This window comes from Tachypleus tridentatus, chromosome 13 (genome assembly GCF_004210375.1).
Source record: "Tachypleus tridentatus isolate NWPU-2018 chromosome 13, ASM421037v1, whole genome shotgun sequence".
In the NCBI taxonomy this organism is placed as follows: Eukaryota; Metazoa; Arthropoda; class Merostomata; order Xiphosura; family Limulidae; genus Tachypleus; species Tachypleus tridentatus.
This window is the reverse complement of record NC_134837.1, coordinates 83,182,442-83,208,329: the sequence shown is the minus strand read 5'-3', so window position 1 is coordinate 83,208,329 and position 25,888 is coordinate 83,182,442. Positions and strand designations below refer to the sequence as shown.

General features: G+C 30.3%; 1 protein-coding gene and 1 long non-coding RNA gene across 3 annotated transcripts in view; one reads left to right on the top strand and one right to left on the bottom strand.

The window, feature by feature from the left end:
• The window catches only part of LOC143239483 (uncharacterized), a 56,855-nt gene extending 46,304 nt beyond the window's left edge, over window positions 1-10,551 (top strand). Inside the window, exon 3 of the long non-coding RNA XR_013021211.1 lies at window positions 10,220-10,551. This is a non-coding gene — a long non-coding RNA (uncharacterized LOC143239483). The remainder of the gene's footprint in view (window positions 1-10,219) is intronic.
• On the bottom strand, window positions 666-25,390 carry LOC143239482 (uncharacterized). Of its 2 annotated transcripts, none has more exons than XM_076480582.1 (6): window positions 24,838-25,390; window positions 13,974-14,047; window positions 13,585-13,661; window positions 11,487-11,531; window positions 5,553-5,606; window positions 666-4,260 (listed from the first exon to the last, which is right to left on the bottom strand). In XM_076480582.1, the coding sequence occupies exons 1-6, from the start codon at window positions 25,057-25,059 to the stop codon at window positions 4,181-4,183; spliced, it is 552 nt and encodes a 183-aa protein (XP_076336697.1). In that variant the 5' UTR covers window positions 25,060-25,390; the 3' UTR covers window positions 666-4,180. The 2 variants fall into 2 exon arrangements, with proteins under 2 accessions (XP_076336697.1, XP_076336698.1); XM_076480583.1 differs by having other exon boundaries at window positions 666-4,102.
• Between the last annotated feature and the right edge of the window lie 498 nt (window positions 25,391-25,888).

Below are 25,888 nucleotides of genomic sequence, written 5' to 3'. Positions count from 1 at the left end.
ACTTTGAATCCTAAAGCAGAACATTTTATATTGCTTACATTAATTCTTGTAATAATTGTATTCATTTCACATTAACTGTATTAAACCTTGATTCAAATGTAAAGTGTGAAAAAATTAAACAGCAGTCTTTAAATTTTCACAGATTAATTTTGGTAATATATTACATGGAGACTATAATATCAAAGCCCAAATTGATCGAGGTTCCCACTAACCTGAATTGGATCCTAAATAACAACTACCTAAATTTGAGAATAAAATAATTTATAGCTTAATACCATCAACCAGTATTATAACAAAATAAAAGTGTATCAAATGACGCAATTGTATTAAGCAGCATGCAGCTTTGTTATATACTGTTTCTTATATCCATTATAGTTCATCATAACAAATCTGTGGAATGTAATAACTATCTTTCAAAGTGTTATACATCAAGAAAGAGAGAGAAAACTCCACCCACGTAGCAAATCAAGCAACTTAAATTTTCAAAAAATCATCTACTATTTTTAACTATGATAAAAAAAATCAACTTTTATACAAATTTTGCTAACAGCTACAAATCAATGCCTGTCCCTTTACTTTCTAAATATGTGACAAGTAATACTCTGTGGTTTCTCAAATGATTCTTACATATTAGTAACAATTTGAATAAGGATTACCAAAAATAAATGTCAGTAAAAGATAACCAACAATACAAAAAGCATAGTTTATTGGTATAAAAATATTTTCATGGATACATGAGATATGTATAATAGAATCAAACTACAAAACTTTATGCATAAACATTATTTGATCAGGTCCAATACAAATACTGAATAATGTTTATATTTTAGCAATGAACACCTATATGGTGCAAGTTTTTGTTTTACTTTACTTAACACTAAGTAAACCTTACACTTTATATGCTTAGAAACCATCATAAGTGTCATATTAGTAGTAACATTTCAAGATAATGTGAGTAAATAAAGAAAAAAAAGCTACTTTTCATCAGTATACATTAAGGAAACAAAGCAAAGCAAGTTTTTTTAAAAAAGTTACAAATTAATTTATTCCTTGACAATTAAGAAAACCAGTACATATCGTTGAAAATTTAACAAAATAAATGTACTCAAAACAAACTCTTTTTGTACTATCTTGCATGCTGAAAACATATGAACATTTTATTTAAAAGAAAACAAAACATTATTCAAGTGCACAGTTTTAATTAAGATACAGATTTTGTTTCTTTGTAAGTTAAGCATAAAGCTGCAAAATGGGCTATCTCTGCTGTGCCCATCACAGGTATAGAAACCTTGTTTCTAGTGCAGTAAATCTGCAGAATAACAGCTGTGCCACTGAGGGGCTAAGTTATATAAGCTACAAATGTTTCCTATGAAAATTGTTTGCAACTGATTATCGATAAACAAATGAAGTTCTTCAATGACTGCTTCAGCTAAACCTTATATTTAAGAAACAAATGAGGTAAGTCACAGTGAAAATTACAATAAAAACACAAAAACAAGTTTTCGAAATATTTAAAACTATAAATTTCGCATGTTTTAGTAAAATATATTAATATGTGACTGTTTTGTGTCAATATTCAGCTATTACTTAAATGTTAGCAATACACCACATAGTATAACCCCATGTATCTTTACTCACTTTGTGTGCCCTATGTGGACTTCACTGAATTTCTAAAAATTGGGGCTTAAAAATTACTGAAGAAAACTAGTACTGTTTTCACCTCCTTTTCTTTCCAGCAACATTCTGTATCTAACATTCTTCTTAGCTTTTGACCTATATCACTCAATCTACTGTGCAAACAAATTACAATGTTATTTTGGATCTGGTGTGTGACACATAGAACTGCACAATTAAACCCATTAGTGTCATACAAAATAATTAATTAATCAAAATTATACTTCAATTCGTTAATGTCATAAGAATAATTAACCTAATCAAAATTAGTTTCCAACTACGGCCAGTTTAAACTATTCCAATGGCTGATTACCTGAAATTACCTTGAAATTAATTAACGTCACAAAAATAATCAACTAATAAAATTAGTTTGATTGCTCCAACAGCAGTTTAATTGAAATTCAAATTAAATTGATGAATATCATAAAAATAATTAAATAATCAAAATCAGTGCTTCCAATTATTATTGTTTCTAATTATTCCAAATATCCAGTAATCAAAAGATTGCCATTAGGTATTTTTTCATATTTATCTTCAATTAATAAAATTTATTCAGCTTAAATGATTAGTGTCAAAACACACAAAAGTAATCAATTAATCAAAATTAGATTTCCAGTTGTTCCATATATCACAGTAATCAAATAATTGGAATTATATTTGTTTGTTGTTGAGCATAAAACTATACTACCTTTAACCAGTGGTTTTGTTCTTATAATTTAATAATCATTAAGTTCAATGTAATCAATTATTGAATCAGTCTATTAACTGCTTATCAAATTACAATAATCACTCAGCTCTAATAATTAGCCCAACTGAGATAACAACAATAAATATGTATTTTATTATGAAATTCCAAACTTATAATAGAGTTCCAAAGCTAGAGTAAAACCCAGTTTTACTGCAAACTTTAATAAAAGTTACATTTAAAATGTAAAACTATAATACATTAAAATAACAGTCATTTAACACTTCTTACATTCTGTTTTATGCCTGTCATTTGCAATTACAAAAAACAGTTAAAGGAGAATACGGGAAGGAGCCAATGCACATTGCTAAATGTTTATAATAAAAGGCTTTAATATACAGTAGTTATGATTCACATATTAAACTTGCAATTTACAGTAACCTTTGGAAAATAAATGAATTGGACATCTTATTTTCATTAAAAAGTTTATTCTTACAACTTCATTCTTAATGTGGATTCAGATGTATCACAACCAATAAAATAATGTAACATGGCATTTTTCTCATGCTGTACTGTTGTGATGACAAGTATGTTAAGCATATCAATGCTTTCATTAAGTTCACAATCCACACATTAATGTAGCAAAGCACTTTATTGAAGCTGTACTGTTGTGACAAGTGTGTTTAACGTATCAATCAATATCTTCATTAAGTCTAAACAAACTTTTTAACTTGATGTCCATGCATTTATATTATACTTCTGATTTCGCCTTTCTAAGCTTATGAACTATCAACTTCCTCTCCTAAAAATTATCTTTTATACAATGCTAGATAATATATCACCATCACTTAAAGAACATGGACTTTGTTGTTTTTTATTATGAAAATTGACTGTTTTTGTTCGTATATGCAAAATATGAACTTTTTCATTTCAAAATGACTAGTCAATTATTTCTTTTTGTACATTTAAATTTTACAGTACAAGTAAAACTTAATATCAAAGTAACTAGTACTTATGTACTGTTCCTTGTACATCAGGAAATATGTTAGATGTGACTTAAAAGTAACCAGTTCTTTAGAAATTAAGAAATTTCTTAGTTGTGTTTGATATTAACTGGTATTTGTGTATTGTTCCTTAGAAACCAAGAAGTTTGTTATATAAGATTGAAAGTAACCAGTACTTCTGTACTGTTCCTTACAAACCAGGAAGTTCTTCAGATGTGACTTTCTACAGTTTTGGCAAGATTTAGACAATGTGACTAGTTGTACAAGGCTAGACCCAAAAATATTACAATTTTTAAACTGTAATGAAGCACTAAAATCCTGTAGTTTTCCAAAAATAACAAGGACTGATTTTAAAACTATTTTAAAAATACATTTTGTTTTAACCTTGTAGAAAATAATGAAGTGTAACTAGACCACACCCACTTCCTACTCAAAACATGACTGATTTCACTGTTCCTTAACTTTTCATGTGTTTTTTCCAACATAAATCATTTTAACTTGTATAATATTAATAAAAATTATTTGTGAGTCCTTTCATATCACAAATACTAAAAAGCTTTTTTTGATGTAAGAAACACATCTTGAAAAGCTTATTATTATTTTGCTTGTTACTTGAACACCAAAAAAAAAGTATAAAAAATACGCAATAAACTGTTCATGTGCAAATATTTCAAGTTGCAGAAAGACAATTTTCATATTTGGCATAACTATTATCTTGAACTTTTATCTTCCCTCAAATCTAAATGGAACAAAGAATAGAACAAATTAATTTTATTTTCTGGCAGCAGCTTCCTTTGGTGAACATGATAATCAAAAACTAATTGAAGAGTGGAAGGTTGTGGAATTCATATCCCTGTCTTCCCTTAACAGCACAGTACACATAAACAACATGGTAAGCTGTTAGGAAATAGAAAAATTTATTAAACATTCTACTTTACACAACCTTTCAATTACGTCTACATTTGTTTAAACTACTATACTGATTGGTATAGTATAAAGAATTAGGTTAATCAAATTTTTAATGCAAGTCACTAAATACCTTGTGGCATGAGCAATAAATGGTGCCCATTGCAAAAGGATTAAATAATTTACAGTTTATTTAAAAAAATTGTCACATCTTAAATTAACTGTTAGTCACAAAAAGTTAAAGATAAAAGTTGTTCTAAATTCCTTCAAAACAGGTTTCACTTTGAACTAAATTTTTCTTATTTGTTACTATTTAATGAAATTTGAAACTAATTTCTTACTTCATTGAAGAGTAACAGGGCTATCTGTCCCTACTTTAGAAGTGATGGACCAAAGGAAAGGCAGCATGTTAACATTATCCACTGCCAACTCTTAGGCTAATTTTTATGAATGAAAAGTAGGAGTGACTGTCACATTATCATACCCCAAAAGCTAAAAGAGTGAGTATATTCACTGAATGGATTTGAACCTGCAGAACTCAGAGTGAGAGTCAAATGCCCTAACTATCAGACCATGATAGTATAATATTGACAGTTATCTTTTTGTTTTTTAGGTATTAAACACACAGGTTTTAACATATATTAAATATATCTACCTTTGTAATATACAGTTCATAAAAAATCAAGGTATATTTGCATGACCTTATAAAATTCAGAATTAGAATTGTTTTTAATGAAAAATGCTCAAATTTAAAACTACCATTATAAAATAAATTTATTTAATTTAGTCTCAGCTACAATGCAGAAATCTTCCCAATGCACTTACTGGTATCAATTATGATTGCATGTATAACATTCTTTTTTTTTTCCTACTCCTTTGAGTTGAATTTTTTTCAGTGACTTCTGTATTTTTGAACTAACTGCATAACCTACACGTATTTCTGCATATATGTTTCTTCAATTCTTTGAACATTATGTAATTGACTTATATATTCCTGCTAGAAAACATTAAAAGTTACTAAAAAATTGTGAACAAATTACAGTAATTATAGCAAACTTTGTGCTTTAAATTCCATTTTTTATAATGATATTGAACCTCAAAATATGCTACAGGTTTCTACAACAACAGTCAGCATACTAAAATAGCATGAGAAATAAAATATTCAAAATGTGAAAATGGCAGTTGTAAACACTTAAAATATCATTATAAATCTCCAAGCAAACGTGGGGAAAAACCCCATTCTTGTGCTGTCTCTCAGTAAAGTGACCAAAAACGTATCTTACCTCCTGGTATTAAACAAATAGATCCAGCAATGAAGAATACAAAACTCTGAATTCCTGAAAAACAAGAAGAAAATAACTATGACACTGAAAATTCACATTCAAAGTTAATTAATGAAAAATAAGACACCAATACAAATTTGATAAAAAAAAAAGAAAGGCATTTCAGATTCTCGTACAATGAGACAAGATATATATTTAATTACATTTATTAACCAAACATACACAACATATGATTAACTAAAGTCTATAAAAGAGTAGGTTTAGAATCATTATTCAAGTTGACACTCAGTCTTTGTACATCAAAGTGAATAAGAAGAAAGTAATTTCACAAAATATTTTTGAATTTTATTAATTTCAAAAGTTTCAACCAAAGAAACTAACTACATTTTCTAATCTAATACAATTATTTGGTAAAAAAGAAAACAAAAGATCAGCCTACATACAGTAACATGAAACTACAAGAAAATAAATGGAATACATTTTCACAATATACAAATCCACAAACTTGTGCACCTTTTTGTATCAGATAGCAACTGGGAACTGCAAACTTAATGCCTCTCTTTCAACACATTTAAGTTGAATTGTTTTCTCATAATAGATATTATCCAGTCTAAAACATGTAATACTGCACCAATACAAAGGCACTCTAAGTTCTACAACTTTAAATGGTATATTACAGTCCACAAGACAATCAGGCAAAAAATGAGTTTCCATTGGCCTGAAGATCAACAAGTCAGTGAAACAAGGGGAAGTGTTTGGATGGTAGGAAAAAAATCACTCTCCAAAGGCTTTGGCCACTTCTTGTCCACTGGATTCTGGGATCAAAAGGGCATGGAATGTACATCTTCCAAATATCTTTAATATTTTACCAAAAACAACCTTAGAAATGGTGGGAGAAAAGAAACTATAAATTAATTTATCTCAAGACTCCCTTTGGTTTTGATGTCTGGTCTGTCAGTCACAAGCCTTTTGAAAGGCTATAGAGTAATATCTATACAAAATACTCCAGGCTCATTTCTGAACCAAATGTACTACTTGACAATCAAGAATTACACCAGGGATAATAATTTTAATGAATGCAATATGGTGCAATAAATTACAGATGTATGGAAAGCAGTGTCAGATCATAAATGTAATCATAATTGTATTTAATTTGTTTGTTTCAGAAAACATGCAGGTAGTATGAACAAACAATTTACAAAGTATATCAGCATATAAGCACTGGTTATTGGAAAAAAACTTTCCCACTGACAACAGAATCTTGTATGTGCTATGACTATAGTGAGTTTCCAGCAAGGCCTTATCAGGGGTGTGGCACAACTGTGGATTTGACTAATGTAAATGCATGTGCAGTGTCCCATTAAGCTTGGTGGATTGAATAGTAGAAGTGTTTGGGATCCTGCAGAAGTGGAATAAGTACATTCCTACTTTATGAAAAGGCTCATGTTATACTTCTAAAATAGCAACTTATCAAACAACAAATTATAGTTGATTGAAATACTTAATTCTACATACTAACTTGACTTCTGACCTATTAAAAGCTGAATGGACATTTAGTTTTCATTTCTGACTTTCACTATCAGTAGTGATTATTCTTGACCATTGGTGACAGTAAAATAGATCTAAAAACCAAAACTTCCAATCCAAAAAAAAAGAGGAAGTCTTCTTGTATGATTCAAGAATTTATATATGCTTCAAGTGATTCCCAGAAACTCTACAACTGGCATTAGAAAAGTACCATCCTAAACAGTGTGAAGTTGATATAATTGGGGACTGATCCAAACTGTCAGTAGCCCAAGACCTTGACCTCATCTCAAAAACCTTAAAAGCACTGCTGGTTATCATTGTCTTGAAAAGCAAAACAATGTCAGCTCTTCCAAAATAATCTCTTCAATGTCCTCTTTAATCTCTATCAAAGCAATATTAGCACCAACAAAGAAGGAAAAGCATCAGTATAGTAAACTATAGAAGAATGTTTGTTCTCAAAAACTGCACAGGGATAAGATAATTTTCATACCAAACAATTTCACCCCATCTCTAACCCAAAGAAACCCAAAAAAAGTGCTGCAAGGCCTAGGCCCTGCATCAGCAAGAGTTGAACCATCACCAAAAAAGAAGCAACCAATGCAGTGATACTTTCAGTTGGTTGTACTTTATGATACCACAATTTCAAAGGATCTAAAAAACCCAAACACATGAAAATGGGGCACTACTGAGAAGACAGTTTTCTCAACAAAAAAGAAAAACAATGTTATAAAAAGCACATGAAGAAACAGCATAAGCTAATAAAACAAGGATTACAACATGACACCTTAAAATAAGCAAAATGTTTAAGCTGTGTCTGAATCCAAAATGCATAGCAACAGCTCAAAAACTAGGTGGAATGAAAATGTTACTAAAGGATTTTGAAAAATAAAACTAACAAACTTTCATGAACAGAAATTCAAAGGTCAAATTCAACTCATGTGTGGAAATAATAGAGCAATTATTTATAAGGAACCAAAATTAAATCCTTTGATAGATTGTTCAGGTAGAGTATTCATGACGAACTTTGACTGAATGGACAGCAATGCCTGTTGTAGAAAAGCAAATGTAGAGGATGATATTTTGAAAGTCTTCCACCTTTCATTTTCAGGTCAGTGTGTGTATGGTATTGTTGGTTTTAACAGTATTGTGGCAGATTGTGGAGAGCATCTTATGACTGGTTGGTTTATCCATGTTTACAACCTCATAAATCCTTCATATTACCAGAAAACAACCATGAATGACAACTCTCTACCACATAGAACTGATATGATGAAACTAACAGCTATCTGCCTACAATCAATTTACTTCCAAAACAATGAAAAATTCTGTGAACAAAAAGATGGTCTAGCCACCTCCAATCCCAGTAAGAAAGAGCCCTCTCGTCCATGCACATAAAACCAAGTTTCTATGGGCTTTATGTTGATAATATCTCTGTTATTTGGCCTCACAGTCACAAAAACTTATCAGCCTTCCTAGAATATCTTAAGTATATAGACACAAAATGCACTTCACCATGGAATTAAAGGAACAAAATGACCTATCATTTCTTGACACACTCATCAGTATAAAAAATCACCACAATCATAAACAGAAAACCCACCCACAAGAATAGATTCTTACACTTCCAGTCCAGTGTTGTCATCTAATGTGGTATAATTCAATGCCAATTTGAATTATATGTTGATGTTCTTATACATCAACAAGAGAACAGAAAACATTTCCAATACAACATTTATCAAAACATAATGGCAAAAGATCAGAGTGCTTTAAACAAAATGGTTACATTTCCTCCTTCCTGAAAAACTTACTGGAGAAGACCACAACAGAGAGGAAAGACAAGGAAAACACTACTACCATTTACTTCCCATACCTGTAAAATATCTGCAACAAACTCAAACACATAGCCAGAAAATTCAACAGACATCCAATGGAAATTCTACAAGACATTAAGATCAAGCTGTTGAAAAACAAACAGAAACCTGCATAAGAGAAAAAATATAATTTATGAAATTATGTGATCCTGAAACATACCATGGAAAAATGTGAAGAAGACTCATGTAAAGAATAAAAGAAAATAAAGACAGTACAAGACTTTTGAAAGCAAAAAATTTAACCATTACAAAACACAACATGTCAAATGGATACAAAATAACCTTGGAAAAACTAGAATCAATCATCAACACAAATATTTGAAAAACAAAAAAAATTTAAAGAATCCTTATACATCAACTCAATAAAACCTTCACTAAACACAGATTTCAAAATAAAAGTGAGTAACCTGTAGCTACCATTGGTTAAGTCTACAGGAAGTCACTCCACTAATCAGAAACAGAGATAAACCAACCAGTCATAACACACCCTTCACAATATACCAAAATATTATATAAAAAGGCCAACATCACCATACATACATTGGCCTGAAGACAAAAGACTTTTGAATAGTTGTCCTCTACACTTGTGTTTCTACAGCAGACAGATGCCACCCATTCAAGCAAATTTCATCAATAAATCTTTGATGTTATTGTGTTTCTAAGACATAATGGAATTGCTTTACAATCTGGCATCCAGCAATATGTTGTAATTTTGCAAGATGTCTTTAATCTTAATGTTTTTAGGATGATATGCAAACACTAGTGGGACCAATGAGATCATTTGTAATCATTAATTTATAAATTCACCAGTTTTAATCTACTCTGTACTTAATTGTTTTAGTGCCTTTTCACCTTTCCTCCAAACTTGTATCCTGATATTTTTGTGTAGAATACCAGAAAAAAAACTTACCAAAAGCTTTAAGGCACCAGAATTTGTTTGTTCATTGAATTTTACATAAAGTTGTTGCAGCTACCTGTACTCTTCATCTCTAAATTCTTGGACTACTCTTTAATAATGAATAGTGGATTGGCCAACACATGATGTTCCCATGGCAGAAAGAGCAAGCATATTTGATGAAGAGATTTGAATTCGCAAGCTGCAGGTTGCAAATAGAGTTACTTTAACCACCAGGCCATGTATCTGAAAGGTCATTTTGTCCAAAATAAAGCTAATAAAAATGTTTCCAAATTGTATTGATATTATACTATGTTATTTATTCTAAAAACATTGGACCTAAATGCATAAAGTGAAAGAAATCCCATTCACAGATAACCTGTGTGGGAGATTTGCTGAGAGGAAGTTGAACAAGAAACTTAACAGCCAGTTCTATGATGGAAAAACAACAAACTAACCTTGAATATGACTGCAACAAACTCATATCATAAGATGAGAAGAAAAGAATAGCAATATGTGAAGGTAAAAAAGAAAATGAGTGAACTAGAATTTTTTCTGGACTTGTAACCCTAAATACAAATAACTAGTTAGCTGTCTCTATAAAGTTCACAAGTTATCATTTTCAATTACTTTTGTTAATTGTTATTTATTCTTGAATCTACAGATATTCATCTACACCTTATGATTATGATATATAAAAACTTACAAAAAGAATGTAAATTAATGAAACCACTACAAGCCAAAAACTTAATTCAAAAAGCTTAAAAAACACTTCCTAAAGTTAATTCACCTCACATTTGATGTGAACTGATGCATAACAACAAGCCAATAAATCAACATACAGATTAAACTAGCATTATACATACAAATCTGAACATTACATAAAATTCTGAAGACAGAAATAAAAAGGAAAAAAAAAAACACATTCATACAATAAATAAAGAACACATTAATACAAAAGCCAAAGAATGTAACATGACAGAATTAATATCAAAGTAAAAATACTGTAAAAAAAAAGTTTACTTTTCCCATAATAATGCTCAGGACTGGTGACTTATGATCTATGAATCATCACTGAGAAACAAGTGTCATAAGATCAGATCACAAAACAGTAAAAAAAAAATTATTTAAAATAAATTATTTAGTTTACTCTCCATGTAAATATACTCTTTTTTTGTTTAAACTTGATTTTTCCTAATATTTTTTGAAACAAATAATTACATAAACAGATAGTTTTTTAATTAGACTTAATACTATTATAGACATAGCCTATTTGTTAAGTTTTTGAATAAGATATTAAAGTATTAAACATCCCACATAATGGTTTGTGGCAAACAAGATAGATCTATAATGTTATTTTTTACTTAACTAATAACATTATAAATTTCTCCAAGTTAACAATCTTCACTTGATAAAACATGCTGATTTGAATATACATGATATAAGGAAGGGTGGATGCAAAATTCCAAACTAAAATTTAAAGTTTAAATAAAATCCTATAAAGGTCATTATACATCTGTTTGTTTTCTTATAGCAAAGCCACATTGGGCTATCTGCTGAATCCAATGAGGGGAACCAAAGGTTATTTATATGCTAAAAAAAGTTATCTAGTTTAAATGCAACAAAAATTTATATATTTACCAGCTTTAGGCATTATCTGTACCACAATTCCAGTTATAAGAAGACCTAATAAAAATTTCAAAAAATATACATTAAATAAATAGAGAGACAAATCACAACTAATATTACACAGCATAGCACATACATCCAGCCAGTGAATGTACAGTGTTAAGCACAGAAAAATGTATAACTTACGTTAAAATGTATTTTACTTGAATTAAATTTTTAAAAGTTTATTAATAAATGCATAAATGTGTTTTAATTTTTAAAAAAATCCCAAATATCACAACTTGTATCTTGACAATGCCTGAGATTAGACGATGCTCTTAACAATTAACAAGGAATCTTCAACTTAACAACAGAAGAAATGGTAGGAATATTTGTAGAAGCCACATCTGGTGTTTAGTCTTTTTCCCTCTGAAAATGTACAGGAATGTGCAATATTTTATGAGGTACCTAGAGACTAACATTGATTTTTTAATTGGATAAGGCTTAAAAATGTTATGATTGGCTTTTATCAGTAGAGTTAGGTGACTTTTTTTTCCACCATAATTTAAACAATGATCACATGGCATTGTTGTAGAACATAATCTATAAAACATTCACAATTCCCAAACTTTCTGAAAAACTTGTGAGGAACTGCAAAAACAAAGGGTTAGAATTTCTGAGTATCTGTCCTTCGCAAGACAGAAGAGAGGTCACATTCAAAGCTAATCTCCAAATGTGAAGTAAAATGTCTGAGGTATTACAAGCTTAGCAGGGGTGGATTTGATCACAATGGTGTACCAATTGTTTAAAAAGTTAGCTGTATATGCAGTTAGAAAAAGAGGCAGACCTGCATAAAGAAAGTGATAAACTTACAGATGTAGCTGATGACTTCCTTTTAAATTTGAAAAAGAAAGAAGATTCAGCATGGTGCAAGTGTCAACAGTGACAAAGAGAAGAATACTTCAAGTTCAGGTAAGGAACAAAAATTAAAAAACCTCTTCAGAATGAAGTGCAAAAATATTACAAATATGAAAGAAAAGAGCAGTACCAAAGTACCATGACAATTAGCATGCAGGTAGTCCACTTTGGTAGGAGAGAAACAGTTTAACTAGTTAGATAAAAGAAAATAGCATGTATCATGCCGATGAAGTTATATATAACTCACATTTAGGCTTCTGAATCTGCCTTTGAGTCAGAGATTACTTGTTAATATATAAACAAAATCAGTCACAAAGCATCTTTCTTTTAATTCACATTTGCTATACTGTTTTAAAAATTAATGCTCAGAAAGTTACTTGTATGTTTTTATCTATTGAAATTCCTAAACCAGTCAATTCAAACAATATGATTTAGTTTTGCTCAAAGCAGTTAATAGTTCAAACTATTAAAACTACAAACATAGAGACAAACTGAACAAAATATTCTTGGTTGTTTTTAAACATTCCCTTGTTCCTCAGCATGCCAATCTGATCACTCAGGATTCTAACAATATTTATATAACCTCATATTAATGTTTAATGAAAAAGACAGCTTAAGTTTATTATTTAGCTGTTTCACATGTAGCAAAATGTCAACAGATTGATCTGTGTGTTTATTATTCATTTGTTTTACATTGTTAAAAATATAACTGAGGAAGTATACACACAGTGCTAAATTGTGCATAATCTAGCAGACTAAATTTTCTTATCATAAAATCATAAATATAAATGCAATAAATATGTTCCTTATCCACCACAGAATATGGATTATATTCTCTCACTGTATACTGATGTTTGTAAATTTAGTATTTTAAAACAAACTATTTATCTTCTAAACACAAAAATATTGCTTAGTTGAAAATGACTTATGAAAAGCCTAGTATATTTTCTTCACAAAATGAATGGATTTTTTCAATAATCTACTACAATAAGATGAGGTATTTTCAATTTATACACAGTGCATAATGTACTCTAAAAACATATTTTTAACTAGTTATAATCTGATATAAAAGTGAAATATTGTTAGTTAGCATAACTACATTTAACATCTCAACTACAAAATATATTTAAACTCAAAAAGATATTTGATAAATTTGAAAAGATAAATCTATGTAAATAAAAAAAGGAAATTCAAATTAATTAAATAAACTTACCAAGACCAATTATTAAAAGACCAAATGCAGCAAGCATCACTCTCCAATTTTCTTTAACACGTGGATGATTCCACCAGCTACACCAACAAAAAGTTGTGTTAGAGTTACAATAAGCTTTAGATTAAATGTAGTTTAAGTCAATAAAACTTTACTCACCTTCACAAAAAACAGCTTTATGGTTTGTATTGTATTTAGACAACACCAATATATATATGTTATGGTGATACATCTAAAACAGACTCCTAAATTCACAAAAATAGATCTTTGTATCTTGAAATAATCAAACATTCATAAAGACATACAGAAACAATATAATAAACCTAACAACTCAAAATTTAAATAATAATCTAAAATATTAGATATACCAAAGTATATAAAATATTACTTGCCCTTTCTGTGAATCATATTTTTCCGAGTTAAATATATCACTCTGGATGAGAGAGTCACTGTCTTTGGACAAACTCTGGAACAAATATGACAATTTAGAAATTTAAAAAGGTTTGGACACAAATAAAATTTTATTAATGTATTTCAATATGAAAAAAATACATATAAATCTGATAAAGTATTAGTTCTAGGGTTCACACTAAAGCTCATCAATTTCACTATCTGTGATAAGAATTAACATCTAACAATTAAGAATAGAAGTTGAAATTTTCTTTTCCTAAAAATAAATTTAAGATAGATATTCGCCTCTAGGCACCATAAACTGCTGTCACTTTGTGAGCATTCTGCATCTCACAAGCCTTGATTGAAGCTCTCAGCCACATATGTCAACATGTATTACAACAGCCTGTAATGTAATAACCATTAATGTATAGTTCTCTACAACAGAAAAATGGCATATCCTCCATCCACAGTAATCTCCACAAGCACTAGCACAAGAAATACAAGCTTATTCTCAACAAAGCAAACTAAATACACTGGAAAGAAAGGTGAGAGGTAGTGAAGAAAGGTGAGTACCTATCTTTACCTGAAAAATGTATTTCAAAAAATGTTAACTTTAGAAACAAGACTCACCTCACAAGGTGGAGATTCCAATGCAAAGAAATTATGAAGAAGTATTCCTTTCTGAAAGCAGCATCATGTAATGTAAAAGTCTGGTGGCACAACACTCAGTGGGAGACTGCATCCATCTTAGCTAAAGAATACTTTTCAGCCAATAGAGATGTAAGGAAAAAGATATCATTAGAATTATTTTCTTGTTGCTAATGTGCTGCTAAGGTAGGTGGAATGGCAGATCGCTCAAACATCCATCATCTCACAAACAGACAATTGAGTATGAGATGTAGTGTAGATAGGGCTATAGGTCAGTTTATTCAATAATGGATAAATACTTATCTGAGATACTTGCTCTAAACTCATGTGCAGGGAAAAGCATCAAGACACATCTGACTGCACTTTACCAACAGGCTATTCTGCATGTAATGCATATCTTTTTCATAAGAAATCAAACAAATTCCATGCACGAAACTGAAGGCATGAAACACCATTATAAAAGATGGCAAGAACAGACTACCAAGGGAAAAGTAAAGGCTCTTAAGAACAAAAAATGCAAGAGAAGGAAATCAGGAGCATGATGACCAAAGAGAAATAATTAGAAGGACCAGAAAGGGGCATTACAAATGAAAACAGAACACAAGAAAGAATGCTACATATAAAATTTAACCAATCCTGGCTTAAGCATTAACAGTCAGAAGAAAGGACCCTATCCAGTGGTTTTTTGTAGTTAAGAATAAAGTAACACAATGGTTTATTTGTGCTGTGTCTACCACAAACACAGAAACCTAGCTTTTAGCATTATTAGCCTTCATATTTACCACTGTTTCACGAGGAAGAGGTCCAATTGAGTCAAGTGATCCAACACCAGGTTTAGAGTCCCTACGACACAACAGGCAAATAATTAATGTTCAAAAAGAGAGGAGATAAAATATCTAGTGATCAAGCTACCATAAAAGAGTGAGATGGACAGATGGAGGTATAATCATAAGGGATGACAAGGAACCTTGGGGCATGTTCCATTGACTGCACAAGACCCAATGAAAAGAAGACATGGCAAATTTGTATCATGCCTGAGACAGAGATAGGGACTAGAGCAAAGAAAGAATTCCCAAAAACAAAGGAACTCACACATAAATATAGTAGAAAACAGAAGAGCCTGTACCACATGCAAACAGAAAAAGATACTTAGGTGGATTAAATACTCAATAGGTGGAAGAGAGGCTTTGAGAACTTGACCAGCCATCATATATAAAACATCTTCCAAAAAAGGTTGTTTCTGCGACTCATTGAGACAAAGCCATAAGGAAAAAATGAACACACAATTAATACATCTGTACCCAAATACTCACACAATTCAATTAAAAATGTAAGGAGTCATCCTTAACTAACCTTAAAGGAAGGGCCCAAAACTGAAAAACGTTATTGTTTTGGTCAAACTAGTAAAAAACAAAACAGAACATGAAGAAATGCATCAGAAGCATCACTTTTATTCATCCATGATCTTTTAGAGAACACCCACTGAAGATTGAGAAAACCATCCATTTTGATTAAAGGAATGTCAAGAAAGAGGTTCAAGGACAGTAAATTCAATGACATGGCACCAATCTCTGTTATTCTTGGAATGGCAAAGAGATGAAATTAAAAACTATCAAGTGTTTACATAAGGATATAGGCCAGGTTCTTTACAGTAGGTGTTTGTGACCTGTTGGTAATAAATATCAATAATAAACAAACAGCATACAAGCCAGGTTTCAATTTTCAAAACAAGTCAAACATACGTACAAAACTTTGTTACACTATTGGTTATTGCAGTTGTATCCAGTACTTCAAATAATTGTCTCTTTTTCATCAAAGTTCACACAGATAGGTTCAATTACTTTAGAAAACTCTTTAACAAGACAAATTATTCCCCTCTACTCTGATACCACAGTAAAATCAGATAAATTCACTTACATTGCCCCATAGGTTAACACAGTTGTATCCAGAACATTAAATAATTGTCTACTCATCAAAGTCAACTGAGATGGGTTCAATTACTTTAACTTACACACACACACACACACACACACACACACATATTCTCTGATTGAGGGCTAGCATTTTCTACAAACTATGAGACATTATAATGTAACAATATGCTATGAAACAAGAGAAATTTTGAAGGTTCTGGTAACATGACAACAGTAATAACAATTATCCACTAGTGAACTATATGATATACGATTCATACATAGTTACATAAACCTGCAATAAATTATCCCTTCAAAAATATTTAATGCTCATGCTTTATAACTATCTAAATCATAACTCTTGTATCTAGTTTCAATAAAATAGTCATGTATATCTGACAAAAACCCTATATAAGGTGAAGAGCTCACTCTAAAGCTTCTATAGGATATAGCCTTCTCATGATGCTAAAGATGTAGATATCAGAGGTAGGTTGAAAAATGACTGAACAAGGAGGAAGGTGAGAGGACAATGACAACACAGGTACAGACTATGAGAAAGCACCTGTATGGTTCAAATATCATTAGCAAAGAAAGTCTGCTGGTACATAATACGAGAAAGCCAAACTCCCCTGGGATATGAACATCAATAACAGTATGCGACACAAATTTTGTTCCTGGAAAATGTGTTATTTCTCAATTACTTATGTTGTAAAAATACAGAAAATGGCCATTATTCCCTTCAAGCTTTGCTTTTGTGACCTGGATAATGAAATTTAAAAATTAACCTATTTACTATGTAAAAATGAGCAAATTTGCACATTTTCATTTACACAAGGTCTGAATAAAACAATATATGAATCACAATTTGCATGCATTTATACTAAAGTTATAGAAAAATGAACAAAAATGTTTAGAAGCAAGTAGTTTTTTTAGATTTATGACTAATGTAAATCACTTTCATGTATCAGCCCCAAAATATAGTCTCCCATCATGTTGTCGTTATATGCTCCCATGTCACAAAAGCAAAGTTTGAAAAGAAACATAGGTCTTTTCCATTTACTTTAGGCATAAGAAATTGGGAAATAACACTTTCTGCCCAAGAACAAGTAAAAATTTTGTTACATAGTGTAATCAGCCCTGTGAGAGGGATGACAACTTAAAAGAACAAAAAGAAATATAGGAAACAGGGCAACATCACAGAACTCAAACATATAGGAAATCTGCTGAAGCATTTGCAATCTGGTAAGTCAGAAAAATAAAGAAGCCAAGGATGACTGCTGGCAAACAGCTTCAGCTTGAAATCTCAAAAAATAAGAAATACTTCCAAAGACTTCATCATAAAAAAGGAAGTAGTTGGATGTCTTAATGAACAGATTAGATGGAAGGAAAGAGTCCCAGACAAGCAAATCCCAACAAAAATATAGCAGTAGAAAAAATAGAGAGCAAGGTGACAAACAAGTGTCTCCATCAAACTGACAAGGTCACAATGAAAAGCCTCTGAAAAGTGAAGCACAGAAAAATAGCAAAGGAATTATATAATGATATAACAATGAGAGCATGAGAAAGAATGACATCCCAACTGGGAAAAAAAAAATTTTAGGGAGAGAGGTTTGAGGAAGAAAAAGAATCATGACCACAGGTTATAAAAAAAGATGCAAGGAGGTTGAGGTTGAGACAAAAAAAAACCAACAATGCTGATTTATGAGTGAGGGGTAAAAGGTCAGAAGACAAAGGCTTATTAAATAAAGCAACTGGCAACTATTCAAAACTAAAGAAGAAATAGGTAGAACATCACATACCTGAGTAATGAGGTGCAAAGCAAAAAGATGTAGGTGCACATTCCTCATCAGGATAAGATAAAGCAAAAGCAGCTATAAAAATAGCTAATGAACATTGTCTCTGGATCAGGCAGACTCAACATAAATATAACAATAAGAGACCAATAAGAGAGAGAGAGAGGAATGAAGAAAAGTATCACTCACCCAACAGTAACATCACTGACAAATAAAGTCCCTGGCTGCCACAGAAACAACAGGAAGAGAATCCTGAAATAGTGTAAGGGTCTCAGAAACTTGGGCCTTAGAACACATAGTCAAAAATTACTTGCAAATCAACAACTGTTGGCTTTTTTTTTTTTTTTTTAATATAAGGTAATTAAATATACAAGGGTAATAATAATCCAACAACAACAACTCTATGGCAAACTGAACAACAAAGAAAAAATTAATCATGTTAATAAACCAAACTGTTACTCCCACAAAGTTCATTAGCAGTGTCAAGGAAAGACCAACCAAGTATTCATGTGCTAATGCTCATGGAATTACTGCATTTATAAGGCATACCATCTTCGTATTTGTAGAGAGTTACACTATGTCTAATGATAATTACACCACAGGCTGGCACAAAACATTACCATATACAAGTGTAGGAGCTTTACTGATGGTTTGTGATATGCACATGAAATTATATGGCAGTGATGCAAAGCCTTTAATAGCATTACAGAATATGAAAGTTACAGCTGAACTTGCCAAATGATTAATCATTTAGACTTGCTAATCGATTACATTCAACTAATCTTCCTATTTTAAGTTATTTTTAAACAACCCATTATTTAATATGCGAGACATCTTCAGCAATAGCAATTTAAGATTAAGTTACTATTTTTTTTGTCTTAAACTGTTGTACACAGAAATATGTTATACACACTATGTAATACAAAACCTGTAACAAGCTGAAAATACAATTAAAATTGTTCCATGGGTTTCTCCTTACAAATTTTGATAACATTTCTCTACTAAAACTAAATAAACTAATTCTCTGTTAAAAAAATAATTGTCCTTATACAACAAACTATAAAAGTAGTAAAACATTTTGTCACAGTGTATGATAGATAATACATGATTCAGTGAAAAGAAACTAACACAAATCCTACAAAAATAAAGACAGTACATTTTTTCCTGGTTGGCAGGAAAACTAATAATGATGCCAGATGATTCTTCTGTGAGAATTAAAATGAATCATAAAATGTAAATCAGAGTATTATGCAAAATATTAAAAATCACAATAATACAGAAAATCTCTTCAGACATTTCAGAACTTTTTTCCAATTTCATCATCACTTTGTAAAACTAATTAATCTTATATGAATTAAAAAACATTGTAAAAGAGAAGCTTTAAACATAAATAATAGTTTAGAAATGTCATAATTATCAGTATGTTTGTATTTTACAGTACAGGCTCTAAAAATATGAATGCTGAGAATCAAAAACTTAAAGCTTAGAGTGCTAAGCAGTGTTTAAACACCACACAACTGCCAGGCTTTTTTCTCTTTTCAGTACTTCCTGTCTAGCCAAAGCTAACTGTTAGGGAAAAGAAGTCCTGTCGACATAAATATGTTAATGAATTAATAGTGTTACATACTGTTAGACCATTATTTAGTCCATATATAGTGATTTCTGATTAAAAATTAAAGGAGCAAGTTGTTTGGAAAGCAATGTTTTTGTGAAATAATAAAGAAAAATGAATTTCCTATAACTTTTATTAAAGCAGTTTTATCCTAAACAATACTTCTTAGGATTGTATCTTGTAATAAGTAAATAATATATCACATTAAAGCTATACCATTATTTGGACAAAAACATAAAACATCCAGAGGGCTGCAGGTGACCCCCACAGAATGCCTTGAAAAACTTCACTTGTGCTCATCTTCCCACATAATGAAAAATTGCCAAAGATTAGATCAATATCTCTAATAGTTTCTGACTTACAGCCCTGTAAAATTTACTTAATTATTTTTTATTTTTGGTAAATTCATTTTCTGGCAACTTTGGCTGCTTAAAGCTTGAAGAGTAATGGTGACAGAAGGCTGTAATTTGCTACACTGACTGAATTAATCTCACAGAATTCAGAAATGGTCTCAAACCTAGTTTATCTCTCTTAGGATTTGCATAGTGAGGCAGTAAAATCACCTGAAAACCCAAAATCATAAAAAACATTGGTTTATGTAATAAGCCACAGCTCTAAGAATTAATATGATAACCAGCTCTTCACAATGTTAAATAATGAAGTTGTAAGAAACAAAAAAAAATTAATTCATTTCTGAACAAGTTTATTGGCATAACTAGTTAGATCACATGGCAGTGCAAATATATTGTGTATGCATTACAATTATGCAGATATGGCTGAGTTTAAGATTTATAATATAACAAATACAAAGGTAAATCAGATACAAAAAGCACAGTGCTACAACAGGGGATAACAGAAAGATTATAGTCACACCAAACTGAAATAATCGTGACAATGAAATGTTTCAAAAACTGCTTTGGCAATAAATTAGCCTTTACAACATCAAATAAACATTGATTTGTTCAGACAGCTTGAATAAATTTCTAAAATTCGAGTTTGATTATGTTGAGATCACTTTGACTTAGAACATAGTAGCACGGTAGGTGCACTTATCAGACAAAGAATATGTTGTAAAGAAATCCAGCTTTCATCTTTACGTGACCTTGCGGCCATGAGAACAGTTTGTTTCTTGATTTCTGCATAAATGACACCAACACATTGGAATATTCATCTGATCTATCTTTTATGTTTCCCACATACCATTCATGATCGTATATGTATGCCACATATTTCCCTGGCTGATAATTATCATTAGACCCTATTTGAGCTGCTGCAGCATCACTTTCATTGCTACTACCAACAGTTACAACTGTGTACACATCATCATCTGATATCCTTCTCATATACAATTTGATGGTAGAGTGGAGAATAAAGCTATGATGTGACCTAATACCTGCCACAGTTTTGAATTTTTCAGAGCACTCAAGTAGATTAAACTTTACACAATTCTGCAGGACTGATTCCTGATTAACAAGAAATAACTGAATGCCCTGAATGTGGTCCTTTGCTTAATAGTACATATCAGAGACACTTAAAATTTGATAATTATTATTTTCCACAACCTTGATTTTTTTTTTTTTAAGATCATGTTCAGAGATGTAAGAATATATGGTAAAGGCTGATTAGAATATTTCAATGGGATTCATAAATTATTTCAAAGTTGTATGGATATATTTGCACACAGCAACACACCTGAAGTGTTTTTTTTTTCTAAGTAAACAACGTATAGTCAGAGGATACTTTAAAAAATTATAACTCTAAAAGTAGGTTGAACACAATCCTGATTTTTTTTGCAGATCATATTCAGAGATGTAAGAATATATGGTAAAAATCTGAAAAGGCTGAATAACTGGTGATATGGTCAAACTATGGCCTGAAGTAGGGCTATTTTTAGCTAAATCATAAAACATTGCATGCAGCTACATTTTTTTTACAGGAGATCTAACAGACTTTTAATTACAACTATTGCTGATTTATCAACTGATATGTTATAGGAAATTTGAAAACAAAATTCAGCTTTGTATCATATGAAGTCTTAGAGCTATGGCTTATTAAATAAGCCAATATATTTTACAATTTTGGGTTTTCAGGTGATTTTACAGCCTCACTATGAAGATCATAAAAGATATAAACATGGTTTGAGACCATTTTTGAATTCTGTGAGATGTAGCAAATTTCAGCCTTCTTCCACCATTACTCTTGCAGCTTTAAGCAGCCAAAGTTGACTGAAAATGAATTTGCAAAAAATAACAAAAAATTAAATTTTACAGGGCTGTAAATCAGAAACTATTAGAGATATTGATCTAATATTTGGCAATTTTTCATTATATGGGTAGACGAGCACATGTGAATTTTTTCAAGGCATTCTGAGGGATCACCTGGAAAATTTTCCAAAATCTGGATGATTTGACATTGAATTACCCTAATACTAATTAGTTGATTAATTTTGTGAATTATCACACTAACTGACAAAGATAAACAATCTTGAAAGAATGTAAAAAAAACAATGAGAAGCTATAATGGCACTACTCAAGATTACTTGGATAGTTGTAATAATCAAAAATAGTAACAGAACAACATACTAATCTCTATTTGTTGTTTATTTTTATGTTATTAGTCAATTGATTTAATTAATATTGATTAAATGATCCTTCCACAGTATATTAACCAATATAAATGAATTAACAACTCAGATCTAATTGCAGATTTACAACATACAAGATAATACAACATACGTATTTACAACATACTGCTTTTAATGTCAAGCATTTTCTTGATAGTCATACCAGTAAAAAGAAAGAGAAAATGTAAAAAGATCAAACCACAAGAGGAAAACATTTGCTAAAACAAAGTTGATAAATTGTATGTAAAACTTTCTAATGATGTTGGATTGTTAAGCAAACACATTTCCTACACAGATTATAATTTGTGATTCTGAACCAATTAACTGATTAACTGGTATAGTCAATGTTCACAAGTAATAAATTCACCATTTTGCTGTGGGCTCAGTATAATATCTGCAAGTTTGTCTACATATCTGCACACATTAAGTATTTACACTATAACTTTTGATACAGCAGGTGTATCTTCATAAAATTTGAAAAACTTTTAATAAAGATTATAAATTTCTTTCTGCACAAAAAATCAGATTTTTAACGAAATATTTTTATTAAAGCTTTGTTTGTAAAAATAGAGTATGTTTTGTTACTAGTCTGAGTGCAAAGTAATTTCACAATATGGTTAAAAAACTATTCTTCATCCCAGAAATCTCAAATATTATTTGTATAATCTGTAAAACTTCCTAAATACATTTCAAATGTTTGTTTTCAGTAAGACTTTATATTTAAGATATTTTCTACACTCTAACTATGTAAGGTCTGTCACTTGACCAACCTTGTAACCATAAAAAAAAAGGAAACAAATATAAATTATGCTTTTTTCATACTATAATGACTACGTATTATAACACAAAAATACAAATGCTGTCAAAGTAGCTTAAGTTGTTTTTTCTTTCACTGACCTTCCATTCATGCCTCGCCAGCATTACATGGCTTGCATTGACATGGTGCATGTGCACTGACCTTTAGTCTTTCCTGTGTTTTAGTGGCCTAATATTTTGTAAAATATAGTCACATTTTATTTATTTTACATTATATATAGATAGATAGATTATTACTATTTAGAAATAAATTATTAAAACTTATTTCTCTGAAAATATAGAATAATAAATCAAGATGTAAAGCAAGCAATTATCTTTCCTCACTATGACCTTTGTACTCAGTTGCTGCTGGACATAGATTGCTGAGCTTTTTACAATTTTGCACATGGAGGATATCAAACAAAATTTTGTTTAGGTTTTATACACAGTTGAATAACCAAAAAATCACAAATAAATACACTGATACCATAGAACTCCACTATAATTTATTAATCTTAGTAACTAAGATGTATATAGATTTAAAAAAATACAAAACTTCGAACAAATGAAAGACACAACTTATCACCTTGAAATTAGATCAAAAAACATGGTTGCCTTTTCAGAAAAAAAAATGGCTGAGAAAACCATTATGGGGACATCCTAAGCTGTTAAATGATTATTCACAAACCATATATTGAAATAAGTGCATATAAGGAACCATTTTTAAAAATGAAAAGAGGTTAATAGGGCAACTGTTTTAGATTAAGTACATAAGTCATATCTCAGCAAAATAAAGATATTATGAAATTATAAATTATTAATTCCATAAAATTTTGAATGCAAGTCAACAAACGTGATGACATAGCCTTTGACCCATGACCCCTAGCAAAAGGGTTAACCGAGTTAATTTTGCAGGTCTACATTTTCAACAACACACACTTATTTTAATCCTTCCTACTCAGGTGTTTGAAAGACTATGCATATTTGAATGCTGTAAAGCAAGTATTAATAATTAAAAAGAAATATAGTATCATAAAGCCATAGTATATAATTGTTAGAACCAGTACTGAAATAATAGCAATATAGAGGCTTTTAGTGTATTTACAAAATTAATGTAACACTTATTTTACACAGTAAAAACACATTTTAGCTGTAAGTTTAAAGAGTTAAAACTAAATTATTCTTTTTTAAATTATGTGAAAAATAACATGATGAACTTCAGCAAAGTTGTAGGATTGCTCAACTAATGAATCTATGTAATCATAATCTTTACAAGTTTTTCTTTAGTTTTACGACAACATATACTCAAAGTTCTAACTCAGAACAACAAATACATTAGCTCTATTCTGAATATTTATCACTATTTGAAATTTTGATTATGCTAGATGGTTCATTTATATTGGAAATTATTCATAATACCAATATCAAGCAATTGAGGCAATTGTGCTCAAAGACTTATTTGATAAATAAAAAGCATACATCATCTGGAACTTTCTGATTTGCCAATCGAAGGCGATCTTTGGTTGGTTCTACACGCACCACTAAACCCTCATCTACATGATTTGGCAAGGCTAGGGTTTTTGGCTTTGGTTTTAATGGTGTGCTTTCAGTTGTAGCTCCATAAGAACGAATAATATCGTCTTCCTCGTCATCAAAAGCATCGTCAATGGAAAATTTCTGAGATTTCGGAACACTTGCCATTTTTAATACAAACTTTACAGATAAACAGTACTAATGACAGTTAGGCTTAACTGTAATTTATTTGTAACTAAGTGATTGCCTATTCACACAGACGCAGTTAGTGACAAGTTGAGAGACACTGAGGCGATTATTAATTAAAATGTACGTTTAGATTTTAAGCTTACAGTCAGATTTCTAGTTAAACACTTATCCAACTTCAAAACAGCTTTTTATCACATAATACAATTCTGAACCCAATTCACGATACAACTCACATTTTAATTTGAACTTTTAATGGATTTTTTGTTGCATTTTGACAAACATATCACGATTTTTTTTAGACTTTATCGCCGTCTACCATAAAAAACTTAATCTAATTAAATTATATATTTTTTAAGAATTTGTGTTAATATGTAACGCGATATAGAAATTTGCTAGCAAAAATATTATAAGTAATTTTAAAATAAGTAATATTCGTAATGTTCAATTCGGCTTTAATGTTATTGTATTATATTGTATTGTATAACATATTATATATACATTTAAATAATAATAACATTGTTGGGCTAGAAAAGCAAAATTAGTTTAAGGTTGAAATTTGTTAAAGATAAAACTTTTAACTGTAATTTAAAATATGATTGCACATAGGAGGGGCATGATAAAAATTATTCCAATAATTATAGCCCTATTAGTCTTTCAAAAGTTGTGGGAAATGTTTTGGAAAGTCTATTAAAGTATGTTTTACATAATCATTTAACAACATTTGTAATTTTATTGGGTAGTCAGCATGGTTTCACTGAAGGAAAATAATGCCTTACAAATCTTTTGATATTCTTTGAAAAGCTTATGC